This window comes from Anser cygnoides, chromosome 11, assembly GCF_040182565.1.
Source record: "Anser cygnoides isolate HZ-2024a breed goose chromosome 11, Taihu_goose_T2T_genome, whole genome shotgun sequence".
NCBI classification, from domain to species: domain Eukaryota; kingdom Metazoa; phylum Chordata; class Aves; order Anseriformes; family Anatidae; genus Anser; species Anser cygnoides.
Genome location: NC_089883.1, coordinates 6558702 through 6571255, shown reverse-complemented (window position 1 = coordinate 6571255; position 12554 = coordinate 6558702). Strand labels below are relative to the sequence as shown.

General features: G+C 48.5%; 1 protein-coding gene across 13 annotated transcripts in view; it reads left to right on the top strand.

The window, feature by feature from the left end:
* Positions 1–12554, top strand: part of CHD2 (chromodomain helicase DNA binding protein 2) — a 96703-nt gene that overhangs the window by 56518 nt on the left and 27631 nt on the right. For 11 of the 13 annotated variants that reach the window (XM_013181852.3, XM_067003767.1, XM_067003766.1 and 8 more), the window contains 6 exons: positions 2085–2171; positions 7800–7861; positions 9213–9335; positions 9636–9785; positions 10718–10851; positions 11516–11741. In XM_013181852.3, coding sequence (XP_013037306.2) covers positions 2085–2171; positions 7800–7861; positions 9213–9335; positions 9636–9785; positions 10718–10851; positions 11516–11741 — 782 coding nt within the window. Of the gene's footprint in view, positions 1–2084; positions 2172–3037; positions 3162–7799; positions 7862–9212; positions 9336–9635; positions 9786–10717; positions 10852–11515; positions 11742–12554 lie in introns of all 13 variants that reach the window. The other 2 variants (XM_013181859.3, XM_048071963.2) reach the window with 2 other exon arrangements.

Genomic DNA, 12554 nt, shown 5'->3' with positions numbered 1-12554 from the left:
TGTGCAGTTTGCCCCTGGTTTGTGCTGCACCTCCCCAGCGCAGGAGCTGTGCCTTGGCCGCCTGCTTTACCCAAGAGGCACCCGAATAAGAGACTGGGGTGTGGGGTGAGAAAAAAAAAAAAAAGCCCAAATGCCCATTTGGAGATAGGGACTGGGTGAACTGAGTTTATTGGAGGGAGGAAAGTCAGGTTAGGTCAGTGATACTTTGTGTTGTGGTCTGTGACTGACCTGTTCTTCATAGCTGTGGTTTGCACCTTGCGCAGCTCGTTCACGAGAGGGATTTAATGGAGAAAATTGCTATCTACGTAAAGAGCAGGAAGGGCAGAGCTTTCAGCCTGTTCCCCACGTACCTGCGAGGGAGAGGTAAAGGATTTGGTTACAGTGCTCGCCCTTCTCCCTCTCACCAGTCTCTAGGCTGACTGCCTAGGTCGTGGTAAACCTCCTGTGTTCATACTGGCAAGGAAGGACGCGTTTGTAAGGCCGCTGTGGTAACACAGCATTCACATTTCTGTTTTATTGTTGGTAAATGTGGACTGAAGGAAGCTGCCTTTTCTTCCGTGGGCTGCTAAGAGCACGGCCCTGACAATAAACATTAAAATTACCCCACGAGGGAGCGCATCCATACGCAAGAGGATAATTAGTGTGGATGAAACACGGAAAGGTCAGGACACCCTCTAATAAGGAAAGCCTCTCCCTCCCTTAATTCTGATGCTAATGGGCGTTTTCCTTAGCTGGGTCTAACCTAGGCGTGTTGATACCTGTTCCCCTTGAATGGCCAATGCAATTAATTATATTATTGTTTATATTGTGTTGCTGTCTAGATACGCCCATGAAGGCGAGGTTCATTTGTGTTAGGTGCTATTCCGATTTGTCATGGGAGTCTGTCCTCCGTCCAAAACCTGTGCCATTTAAAAGATGAAAAGACACATTCTTCAAATGTTTGGGGGAGTATTTGGAATTTTTCTTTGATGTGGGGTAATAAAAAAACCTCTGAATTTCTCTCTCTGCTTTCATGCCTGACAGATAAGCACCTTAGCTATCTGGCCATTGCAATGTTAGCCCATTACTCCTTCAAGAGAAGCAGAGAAAGTGCCAGACTGCAGCCTCGCGTTCATCATGCTCAGTCCCAAGTCACTGCTGCATCTGGCAGCCCATTTTGATTTGTTTTTCCTGCCAGGGGCTTGCAGAGATGCTTGAGGACTGGAGGGAGGAGAAGCAGAAGGACAGTAAATAGGTTTAGAAAACTGTGAAAGGATAAACTGTGCTGAGGGACAAGGCAGAGGGACTGTTGTAGGTGTCTGGGAGGCATGGCAGGGATTTGCATCGGCCCTGTAAAGCTTCCGATGTTCTGTGTCACCAGCACAGGCACATTTAAACCCATCAGCCCATCAGTTCTGGTCTCCCCCTTCTCCTCCTGTCTATCCAGAGAGAACAAACGCATGCTTTTGTACGTAGCTTATTAAACTGCTACGGGGCCTGGTTATAGCAAATAGAGCGCAACCATTCCCAGTAACCCGTGTGTCCTGCGCTGCCAAACGGCGTTTGCATCAGTGCCTTCGGGAGAAGAACAGGGTGGTCTGGTCCCTTTGCCATCCAGGATGGGTCACAGGCTTCACGTGTGAAGTTGCTGCTGGGGTCTTCTTGCCGCTGGGCCCTTCAGGCAGCTGGTGAGGTTTTCTCTACAGAAGGGAATGGGGAGGGCTGTTTGTGAGAGTGCCTCATCCTTTTGCGTAGGTTCGTTCATTCCACCTGCAAGGAGTTGCCTCCTGTTGCTTGCAGAGCCTCAATGCCCTGTCCTTCAGCCTAAACATGTTGGAAAGTGTTTTCTATCTTGTGGGAAAGAAGGACCGCTATAAAGATAATGCTGTGATAAATCATGCGCTTTAAAGTATTACTAAATAGCCCCAAATAACCATGATCTGTTTCAGTCAGGTTTTTTAAGTGTCCTTCTGCTGGTTACTGCTATCGAAATTCCCTAATGGTTCTATGTTGATTTTTTTTTTAACGTTGACCATCAAACCTCTCTAAAATGTCAGAAATAACTGGGGTGAAGCAGGCCTTCTGATGGTCTGTTTATTTTGCAGATGTGGGAAGAATATCCTGATGTTTATGGGGTTAGGAGGTCAAACCGAAGCAGACAAGAACCATCGCGATTTAATATAAAAGATGAGGTAAGAAAAAAAAAAAAAGAAAAGGTGAGGGACTATTGAACACTTAAAGACAACCAAACCATGTCTGCATTGTCTCGTAAACACTGAGTCCTAGCCTGGTTTGCGGATTTGGAGTGCACAGCTAAGGTCCTGGTCCTGCACATGGATGCGTGTGGCCCCAGGGCTCCGAAATCGGTGGGGCACTGCTGGGCTGAGCTCTGCAGGCACCACTCTGGGTGCTGGCGTGGGGCGTAACGCGAGTCGTGCTCTGCCGTAGAAACGTACTGGAAAACACAAAACCACAACGTACTTCCAACCAGGAATAAAGGAAAGTGCCCCGAAACAACTCGCAGCAATAAAGCAGGCGTTGCTGCCCATCCCGGGACGGATCGTGCTGATAGATGCGTTTGTGTGTGTTCAGCTTTGTGAGCCATCACTTTTCTTTGGTTGAATATTGGAAGCGTTTTATGCTTCACTTGAAGGTGACAGTCGATAGAGCCTGGCAGACAAACCTTCCAGTTGGTGCTTTCTCAGAGCTTCCTTTTCCCTGAAGACGTAGGAATTAGCTGCTGCCTTCGTTTACATCTAACAGACCTTGCGCGCAGAACTTCTCATCCGCAGACCTTCGGGAAGATTGAGTGGTTATTGAGGAAGGGAAAGAAAGCCAGACTGAAACTAAAGCTCAGGGCTTAGAGTTTGGTCCAAAAGCATGCAGACCAGGCTCTTTGTGCTTCGGCGCCGCAGTTTGCATTCGGACACCCGAGAGGTGCGAGTGTGACGCAGGTCTCCGCCACCGCCCGCCTCCTGTGCTGGACATCCCGCAGGGCAGCAGGTTAGGAAGGGGCTTGCGGCACGTCATTGACTTAGCTTTTGTTTTCCTTTTCAAGTTCGGCAAAGCCCAGGCTCGCTGGCCGCCTCTCTGTGCGATGCCCCGGCGGCACGCACTGTGCTGGCGATGTCACACCCGCCACAGACCTCGGCTGCACCCCCCAGTGCCCTGTAGGGGCTCAGGTAAGTCCCGTCTTTTTTTGTTTTACAATATTACGTGGTTTTGCAAATGTTGTTTTTCTTTTTCGATATCTTTATTTCTTACTACTTAAGGTACGATAAAGTTAAAAAAAAAAAATCTGAGATGCAAAAACTTTGCTATACCACAAAATATTGTAAAAAACAAAAAAACAGTCCTCCCAATGAGCCCACTGCCATCTTTGCGAAAAGGAAAGCAAGAATTAACAAAATTGGACCACCCCATTCCCCCCTCTTTCCCCAAAGCAGTGCTGACTGGTCCCTGTAGGGCAACTCCTTTCTGCAGCAGTCTGGTGGCGGGTGTGACGTGTCGGGAGCACAGTGCTGGGGCCTCGCAGAGAGCAGGAGACGGAAAGCCTTGATGCTGGAAGACCCAAACGCCACGAGGGAGGAGGTAGCATAGCTCGATCCTGCCTGGTGCTGAGTGCTGCTGCAGCTGGCAGGAGCCCGAGGTGCTCGGCACCTCCTAAGATCACCTTCTGCCTTTCAGGGTTAAGCCTGCCGCCAGTGACCTGCTCTTGTCGCTTGCTGCTTGGGACTTCCAGCACAGCGTCTGGGAGCTTTTAATCGCCTTCTTCCCTATCGCTTCTCCATGCTGCTCACCACTTGCCTCTGCTGAGCCCACCCGTTTGGGCAGGGTTATTTCCCTGCCTTCTGGGAACTGCCCTGAAGGCATTGGGCATCTCATGGAGGTCTCTGAAGTGTAGTCAGAGGTGGTGGCGACTTCTGATCAATACCCAGGTGTGGGCTGCGAAAGAGCAGGAAGCGAAAGTGCTGCTTTGCATAGGGGCACGGAGCTGCTCGGGGCACTAGGGCTGTCTCCAGGAATAAGAACACACGTGAGTTTTCAGTAAAAACTGTACTTGCCTGTACGGTTTCTTTGCAGTTAATAAATCAGCCTCAGGTTTCAGCAAGGGGAAGCGAGACGTGCAGCGCAGGTGCCTTGCAGAGTGCTCCGGGGCCATCAAGAAACAAACGTGCCCAAAATGGACACAAACTTTTAGCTATAAGGATGGTTTGTGATTAGAATTCGTAGTAAATGGCATGGTGCATCTGGTGTGTGAAAGAGGGGCCCAGCCATTCCCCAATACTTCTTTTTTTTAACCGTTGAAAATAGAAAATGGCCTGCTCATTTGCATTGTGATTAATGCTCTGCCTCGCATCTTTGCTGAAAGTTCAGACGTTACCGGTATCGCCAGGAAAGAGAAGTTCAGCACACATCAGAAAACTAAGCTGGCGAGCTGAGAGGCTGCAGCTTTTCTGCAGGCCTCGGGCTCCTGTTAAGCCTGAAATGAGCCAAATCCTTGCTTTGACTTCAGTGTGAGCTACCATCTGGGGCCTTCGTGTCTCCTAGCAGGCAGGGTGAGCCCCAGAGGCCCCCCTGGGCCGTGCCAAGGGGCTGGTGGGGAGGACACCCTTGGAAAATCTGCAGGACCAGATCTTTAAAGCTGCTGCCGTCTTGGTGCAACATATGCAGCATCATTATGTCTTGTATGGCACTTCTGCATGGTGAAATACAGCACAGTTAATCTAGTAAAGCTGCGTGCACTGTAAGAGCTAGGAGAGAAGAAGGAACAAGTTAGACGGGAGGAGCTGGCGAGGCGTGGAGAGGGAGGGCTGATCCCTTCGGCTGGAGGTGGGGAGTGCAGGCAGGAGGAGGCCGGTCCCTAGTCGAGTTGTAAGAGCGGCGCTGGGAACATTTAGGGCACATCAGCAGCGTTTGGTAGGGAAGGGGAGCTAGGGCAGGCCAGTCTTCGTGCAAATCTCCTTCCTCCTTGGCCATTGAGGAAGGGGCAGGCCAAGCCCTGCTCCGCGCCGCAGTGTTCGGGCAGCGCTGGCACCGCAGGCTCCGAGAGCAAGCAGTGCGCACCTGGTATCTCCTGCCGAGCTGCCAAAAACCCCCGTGGCGACCGGGGGCGGACGTTGTCAGCTTAGCTCATGCTGCTCAGGGAGGTGACGTTATTAACATACGTGTTGCACGCGATTTCCCAACCCGTCTGCTTCCTCCTGAGCGTGGCTGCAGGCAGGCGAGACCTCCGGGAGGTGCTCCCAGCTCCGCGGTTGTCGCCCTGCCTCCCTTCACCCCGCAGGTCACCGCTGGCCAGAGCCCGTGGGCCTGCCTCGACAAAGGGCTGCTGACAGCACCGGCTCCGGCTGTGCTGCGGAGGTGCCGACCTCACCCGTGGGCTGATCTCAGCAAGTCCGCGTCGAGTTTTGCATCCAGGTCTCGAAATGGGGATTTCAGAATTAAGGCATTGCTAATTTTTTTATTTTTTATTTTTTTTTAATGATTTTATATGAAATGGTAGGAGGCAGCTTTCAGCCACAGCTGGAGCCGGGCAGCCCGGGGTCAGGAAGGCAGACGGAGCTGGGTGAGGAGCGAGAAGTGATGCTGGGGTGGGCGAGGAGCGGCTGAGTCACGGGCACACGGGGTGGGAGCACCGGGCAGGCCACGATGACTCAGGCTGGGGCCAGGCTGCAACAGAGACAGCTCCGGAGGAGGCAGTGGGGACTTTGAGAGACACAGCCGAAGGCAGCTGAGCTAGAGCCACATGTTAGATTTCCGAAGGCAAAGAGGGAAAGATGAGTTCTCGAGATGAGCATCAGCTATGCGGAAACAGCGGCAGAGCAGGAGAGCAGAGGCGTTAGGAAAGCGAACGCTAAAATCTTGAAACGTGGGATTTTGGCAAATGAGTGGAGTTAGTTTCAGAAAGCGGCAAAGGTCGTGTTTGGTTTTCTCCAAATCTGGTCGTCTCTGACGCAGAGCAGGAGAAAAATCAACTGCTCTCTGCTCGGGGTTTGCCAAGAGACAGCAGAAAGTAAACACGCATTGAGGGACGGCTACTGAAAAATATCCCACAGCCGGAATGGCAAAGCAGCACATGTCAGAGAGGAGAAAAGAGATTAAAGGAGGAAAAAGATTAAAAAAAGAAAAGTGAGGACTTTTGAACTGTGCTGTGCTGAAGCTGCGATCTGTGGGAGTGTTTGTGTGAGGGCAGGGCTGCCCGTGCTGTTAGCCGGCCGCTTGCTTCCTGGATGCTTGGACTATGAAACAGGGATCCCGTGCAGTGCAACAGGTGGCGAACGTGTTCGTGTTGGGACACAGTGCTGGAGGTGTTTGTGTGTCACCTAAATCCGGCACAAAACCAACGGGAGATGCAGCTCGTGGTCTGATGTGCCATCCAGTATTCCCGTTCATTTCAATGGAAAGCCAGGCACAAGCCAAAGGGCAGTTTCTGCTGGGGAAAGGGATGCTGGAAAGTGGAAATGAAGGCTGCAGAAGTGCAGGGCATGTCTCTTCCCCGCCTCGGCTTCTTAACACTGCAGCTCAGGCCATTTCAGGCGATCTTTGTACAACCACCTCAGGGTTCGGAGCCTTGCCGCTGTCCCAGGAACGTGGCGGGTGCACGGGAGGCACAGCCACGGCCAGAGCTCACCCAGAGCTGAGGCTGGGGTCTCTCTGGTCAATTCTTCAATATTGCAGCCAAAAGCACTATTAAATGGAAGATTTCAAAGGAGCAAGATGCATAGAGCAAGCAGTCTTTGAGGCTTTTTCTATCGTTTTAATACCCTTTGAAAAACCTCCCGTTGGCTTCTTCAGTTTTCTCCCTGGTGCTTTGTGTGTTCTGTGGCAAGTAGCTCGGGCGAAGTCATCTGTTCGTTTCGGGGTGTTAATTGTGTGGGGATCTGTTTTTACGGTTGACCAGTTTTTACAAAAATAGGGCTGCGTACAACAAAGATTTTTAGCTATCTTAGCCCGTAGGAGTTGATGACACCCACATTTAAAATAGTTCAGCGAGGAGGTAGAATATCTCGAGATATATTTAGCCAGAAAGACTTCACTGGTGGAGGCTGGGGGAATGATCAGGAAGGAAAACAGCAGGGCAGGGTCTGACCCAGCCGCTTCCTCGGCTGCTTTTGCTAGGGGAGAAAAACCCAGGAGAGTAAGGAGGACACTTGTGATAAGAACAGTGTCTTTTTGATGAGAACTTCCTTCCTTATAGGAAGTTTCTGTAATGAAAGCAGGGGTCGTAACGCGTTTGTGTGAGTGCAGTAGGTAGGTCTGTGCAAGCACAGAAAGCCCTCCTTCCCCAGACATTACAGGGCACGGAGCAGACCTGCTGCTCGCCTCGCGTCCTAGCTGAGCAGCCCTCTCCCTCTGTGGCTTTGTCTCCAGGACCCGAGCAGGGCAAGGTTTGGAGGGTCAAACGCGCGCCCGTCGCCGTGTGGTCCCCGGGGCACCGCACGCTGCAGGGCCGCTGCCCGCTGCCACCGCCGGGATGGCGCCTGCCAGGTGCCGGAGGTGGATGCTGGGTGGGTGGCCTCAAACATCCCAGCCCCAGCGACCCCGCTGCTGATGCTGCAGTGGGGCTCTCAGCCTTTTGCTGCTCCATGCTGAGAGCAGGGGCTCCAACCCTGCAGCCGAGGCAGCACTGGGGGGACCAGCGTGGGGCTGCTGGCAGCTCTTCTGCAGCCCCGTCGCACCAAAACGTCCCCTAGTGCCGCCGTGAAAGCACTCGGGCTGCATCCGGGCTCGGGACACGTGCATGCATTTCGGTTGTGTCCTTGAGGAGACAGTCCGGGGCGAAGCGTACAACTGATTTTCTCTCTTTTCAATTAAAGGCAAGTAGCGAATCGGAAAATGAGAGCCCAAAACGAAGAGGCCAGAAGCAAATGAAAAAAACGTAAGTTTCTGGGAGAGGGGTTTTGAGTAGTGGCACTTTGTTTTATTTTCTTTCGTTCTATTGTTTCATTTTATTTTTCAGAATAGTAGTAATTGTTTGACAGGCACTGTCAACGTGGAAAGCTTGTAAAATTAATTAATATTTTCAGTAGTAATACTTCGGATGATTAAAATTGAAGTTTGAATGTAAACCTATGGATGGTTGCAATTTCCCAGCTTCTCTATTGTTTTCCCACTTTGCCTATGCCAGGGAAACTGAACAAGTCGGGTTCATTTTTTGTTGTCAGTCTTTCACTTCATTGTGTTACTTTTTCTCATTCAGGGGTACTTCAAATACTGTAATCCTCACTTTTTCCCCATTTTTAATGAACGGAGAATAAAATGCCAAATCATTATCTTTTTTATCTTCTATAACCTTCTGATAAGATGCAAGACCTTCCAGAAAGGACATTTTGGATGTCCCATCAAAATATCCAAGTTCATTTAATTATGTTTTGGTGCTGTTTCCATCTAATAAGCACCTCTGAGTTTTCCTAAACACCGAGAGTACTGAAGAGAGCTACCAAGCTGCCTGCTGGAGAAAACTTAAACACAGCAGGATGCCACGTAGTCCCAGCTCCCTTTCTCCTCTTTCTTGTCTTTTAATTTCTCATTCAGCTGTATACAGTAGTGCAGAACAAGATGAAGGGGAATAAGGGGCAGGGAGCAAGGGGAATAATCCCCGTGGACTCCCCACGTACCCTGTGGAGAGAGGAGGGGAGCTCAGAGCTGAATCTTGCTCTGAGTTACCCGTGAAGAACCTGCTTGCTTTCACAAATAGCACCAGTGGGATTTGGCTTCAACCTTGGAAACTTTACTTACTTAAAGCTAACTGGTATGAGACTTCCTGCCCTGTTTGCTGGGCTACGAGGGGAAAGTGTATCTGTGCACCCTGTGGCTCGTAAACTGTAAGTGAAAGCGAGCACTTCTGAGAAATGTCTGTTTGTTTGAAACCACCTTGAAGGTTTTTCCACCTCGTTTCAGAAACGCATATGTGGAAGCGAAAAATAAATAAGTGGAAGCGCTTTGCCACCCCGTTGTTTGAAGCGTAGCCCTGCCACATGCACCGCTGTAGCACGTGGTGAGAGCCACTCGTGCTCACGGTATAATGCCACTGTGTAACTAAGATCTGGATGACGAGACCTATTCCTAAAAGCAGAGAGTTGCAGCATCAGTTCCCCCATGCATCACAGTATTTTTTTTTCTCATAATTATGGCCCGCTAGTATTAACCTAGATGGCTCGGATGCCTGCTTAGCCAAGCGTTTGTGTTGAAATATGATGGCCCTTGATGACCTACATTTCTGACCACAGAAATAAATGGAAAAGAGAGGTCTCTGGTGAAGAAGAGGATGAAGATGGAGGGGAGCAGGGTACCAGTGCAGAGAGTGAGCCTGAACCGAAGAAAATTAAAGCAAGAAGACCTGCCCAGAGGAGGTAAGGAGTGGTTGGTTCAGTCTGTATCTCTTTTTCTGCATGTCTTTCCTGCCTATGCTGGGGTGGAGAGGCAGTTTCTATTTGTTGCTAAAGAATGTTTTTTTTCTTCAATATTACCCTAAATTGTGAGCCTGTGGACCTAGTTATTCCATGAGTGATGCAGTGGTTGCCATGGTAGTTAGAGCAGGCTAAGTCTTTAGGAGTCTCATATTTGAAATTTGTGCTTTTTTAAAGGCTTACTAACATGGACGTTTATGTAAAACCCACTGTATTATAGCTTTCTGCTAATACTTATTTTAGAACAGTGGCCAAAACCAATGTTAAAAAGCCTCACAAACCCCAGCGTGGGAAGAAGAGAAAGAGACCGGACTCATCTGAAGATGACGACGACGATGAAGATGATGAGACCCCCAAGAGACAAACTCGACGAAGAGCAGCCAAAAATGTCAGGTATCAAGGAGTGTGAGGTGGTTTGCTGATGAGAGCTGGCGGGCTGGGGAAGAGGGCACCCCAAATTCCCTGCCCCAGGCACTGACTCCCTGTGTGACCCCGCAGAGAGACCCTGTAGATATATCTGTTGCCTGAGATGGGGCTCTTTGAACGGGTTCACGCTGCAAGCATCTGACTTCGCTTTACCTTGGTTTGCCATCTGTATGGCAGGAAATATTTACCAGTTTCTCTTAAAGAAGCACTAGGAGGTTTGCTTAATGTTTCTAAAACACTCTCAAATGAGATTAAGAGTTGCAATTAATAGGTTAAAATGAGTAGGAGGGAGCAGCTGTGTTAGACTGGGGCAATTGTCTGAGATGGCTGATAAGTAATTCCTTAGGACAGAGTATTGAGACATGGTGGAGGCAAAGCGTTACCCATTCCCCAGTACACCTTCTCACCTTCTGGCAGTCACCTCATAAGGGACTTGCAGAGAGCCAGCCCAAGAATATTTTTGGGTTGTTCACTGTTCATCAAAGATGAAATGTGTAGTTCCTAGGGCAGCGTATCACCTGAGCAGCCTTTCAGTGCTCTGCAACCTCTGTTATTAAACGTAAAATAATCTGTCACTGGATAGAAGAGACTTTGTTGGTGGTCTTACGTTGCTTCTGCTGCAGGGATTGTTCCACTTCCTCATGAAGCATCTGGTGTTGGCCATGATCAAGAACATTATATGGACATGATGCACTATTGCTCTGATAAAGCGTAGCTACTATCTGTGTGTCTCAGGGAAAAATACTGAATGGCTAATTTAAGAGATGCGTGTGCTGAACAAGCACTGAGCCCCAGAATAAATGCTGGAAAAGGCTTGCTCCACTCCATGCCACTCTGTGTGTTTCTGGACTGGGAAGAGTCAAAGGCTTTTTTATCAGTTTGGTTTTGATCTTGTTCAGTTACAAAGAAGATGATGATTTTGAGACGGATTCTGATGACCTGATAGAGATGACTGGGGAAGGAGCTGATGAACAGCAAGACAACAGTGAAACTATTGAGAAAGTCTTGGACATCAGGCTTGGAAAAAAAGGAGGTGCGTAGCTCTGGAAAAAGACTTTATTTCTGATTTCAGTCATGCACTCTCTGTTTCTCTTCAACTGGTCCAATGCTTTTGCAACTTTGAAGCCTTCCAGTGGGGCTCAGGGTTATTTCAGTGCTCTTCACGCTTTCGTCTGTGCCTCTTATTTCTTCCTTCTAGCAGCTTTTGTAAAAAATCTACCATTGAAAAACCTAAAATGTCAAGTTTATGTGCTTGGCAGCTTTCTTTTAGCGTGCACGCATTTTAAAGATGCAGTCATTGTTCTGCAAGTTCTTGCTTTTCTCTTCTTTAAAAGATAAAATAGCTCTTCCAGTAGTCAGTTTTCATAGCTGCATTGACAAAGCCACAATGGAAATAAAGCTGATGTTTTGTTCTCATAGCCTCACAAAAGTGTTTTTGTAAAACTGAATGGTCTTGGGTATTTTCAAGAGACCCTTGAATTATATTTAAAGAAAAGGCATTTATGATAGAGAGATTTAAAAAGATCATGTTGTATGGAAAACTTTTGTATGCCTGTCTCATTGGGTGGAAGAATCTGTAGGATATTCTTTGTGCTGTCACAAAGGATGCATTAGAAAAAATAACTTCCTGCTCTAACGCAGTTCATGTCCAGTGCTTTTTAACAAAGGTACCAACTGCAGCCTGATTTCTTTTGCAGCCACTGGTGCTTCCACCACAGTGTATGCAACTGAAGCCAATGGCAACCCAAGTGCTGACTTTGACCCTGAAAAGGATGAGGGAGAAGTTCAGTACCTGATCAAATGGAAAGGCTGGTCATACATCCATAGCACATGGGAGAGTGAAGAGTCCCTGCAGCAGCAGAAAGTGAAGGGCCTGAAAAAGCTAGAGAACTTCAAGAAAAAAGAGGAGGAGATCAAGCAATGGTATGCTTTACTTCAACCAGTGATTTCACCCTGGGAGAATATTTTTTAGTCAGAGGTTTGCACCGTCAGGGCTGAAAACATTTGATTTCTTCTCACAAAGCATACTCCATCCAAAGCAGCTGTTTTCAGTGCACAACACTTTGCTTGCTGATGAACATCCCCATCATAGAAATGATGTCTGTGGCTATGGTATTACAAGAGAGAGGAGACAGAACTCCACATATTGCCAGTTCCCAGGTTTATAAGTTGGGTAGCTGACAACAAATAAAAGGTGCACCTGGCCCAGGAGGTGACAGAAAGGCTCATGGATAGCAGTGAGACCTTGCGTGCTAAACCAAGCAGCTGTGCTGGAAAACAGGGCTCATCACAGGGCAGGCTGTTGAGTTTTGCTTTGCAGGCTGCTTCAAGGCAGCCTTGTTAACCCTTGTTAATTATGGGCTTGTCTATATGTACGTTTTTGTCTGACCTCCCCAAGAAATATAAAGGGGGCTACTGTGTGTTTCCAAAGTGATAAAGCTGGAGTAGCAGCTTCCATCCCTGACTGTTTGATTCGGATTTTTGTGGCTGATTCTTGCAGCAGGATAAGGAGTCATTTACCAGGGAGACAATATGAGCCTCTATGACATCCACTTCCCAGTAATGCTTTATGATTATAGGAAACTTTAAGAAATATATATGTCATATAAGCAGTAGTCTGCTTCAGTGACTTAATTCCATAACCATATAAGAAAATAAAATTTCTATACATTGCCTCAGTGAGCATTATGACGTTACAGAAGCATTATAATGTCTTTTTTTTTCTTTTTGCATATA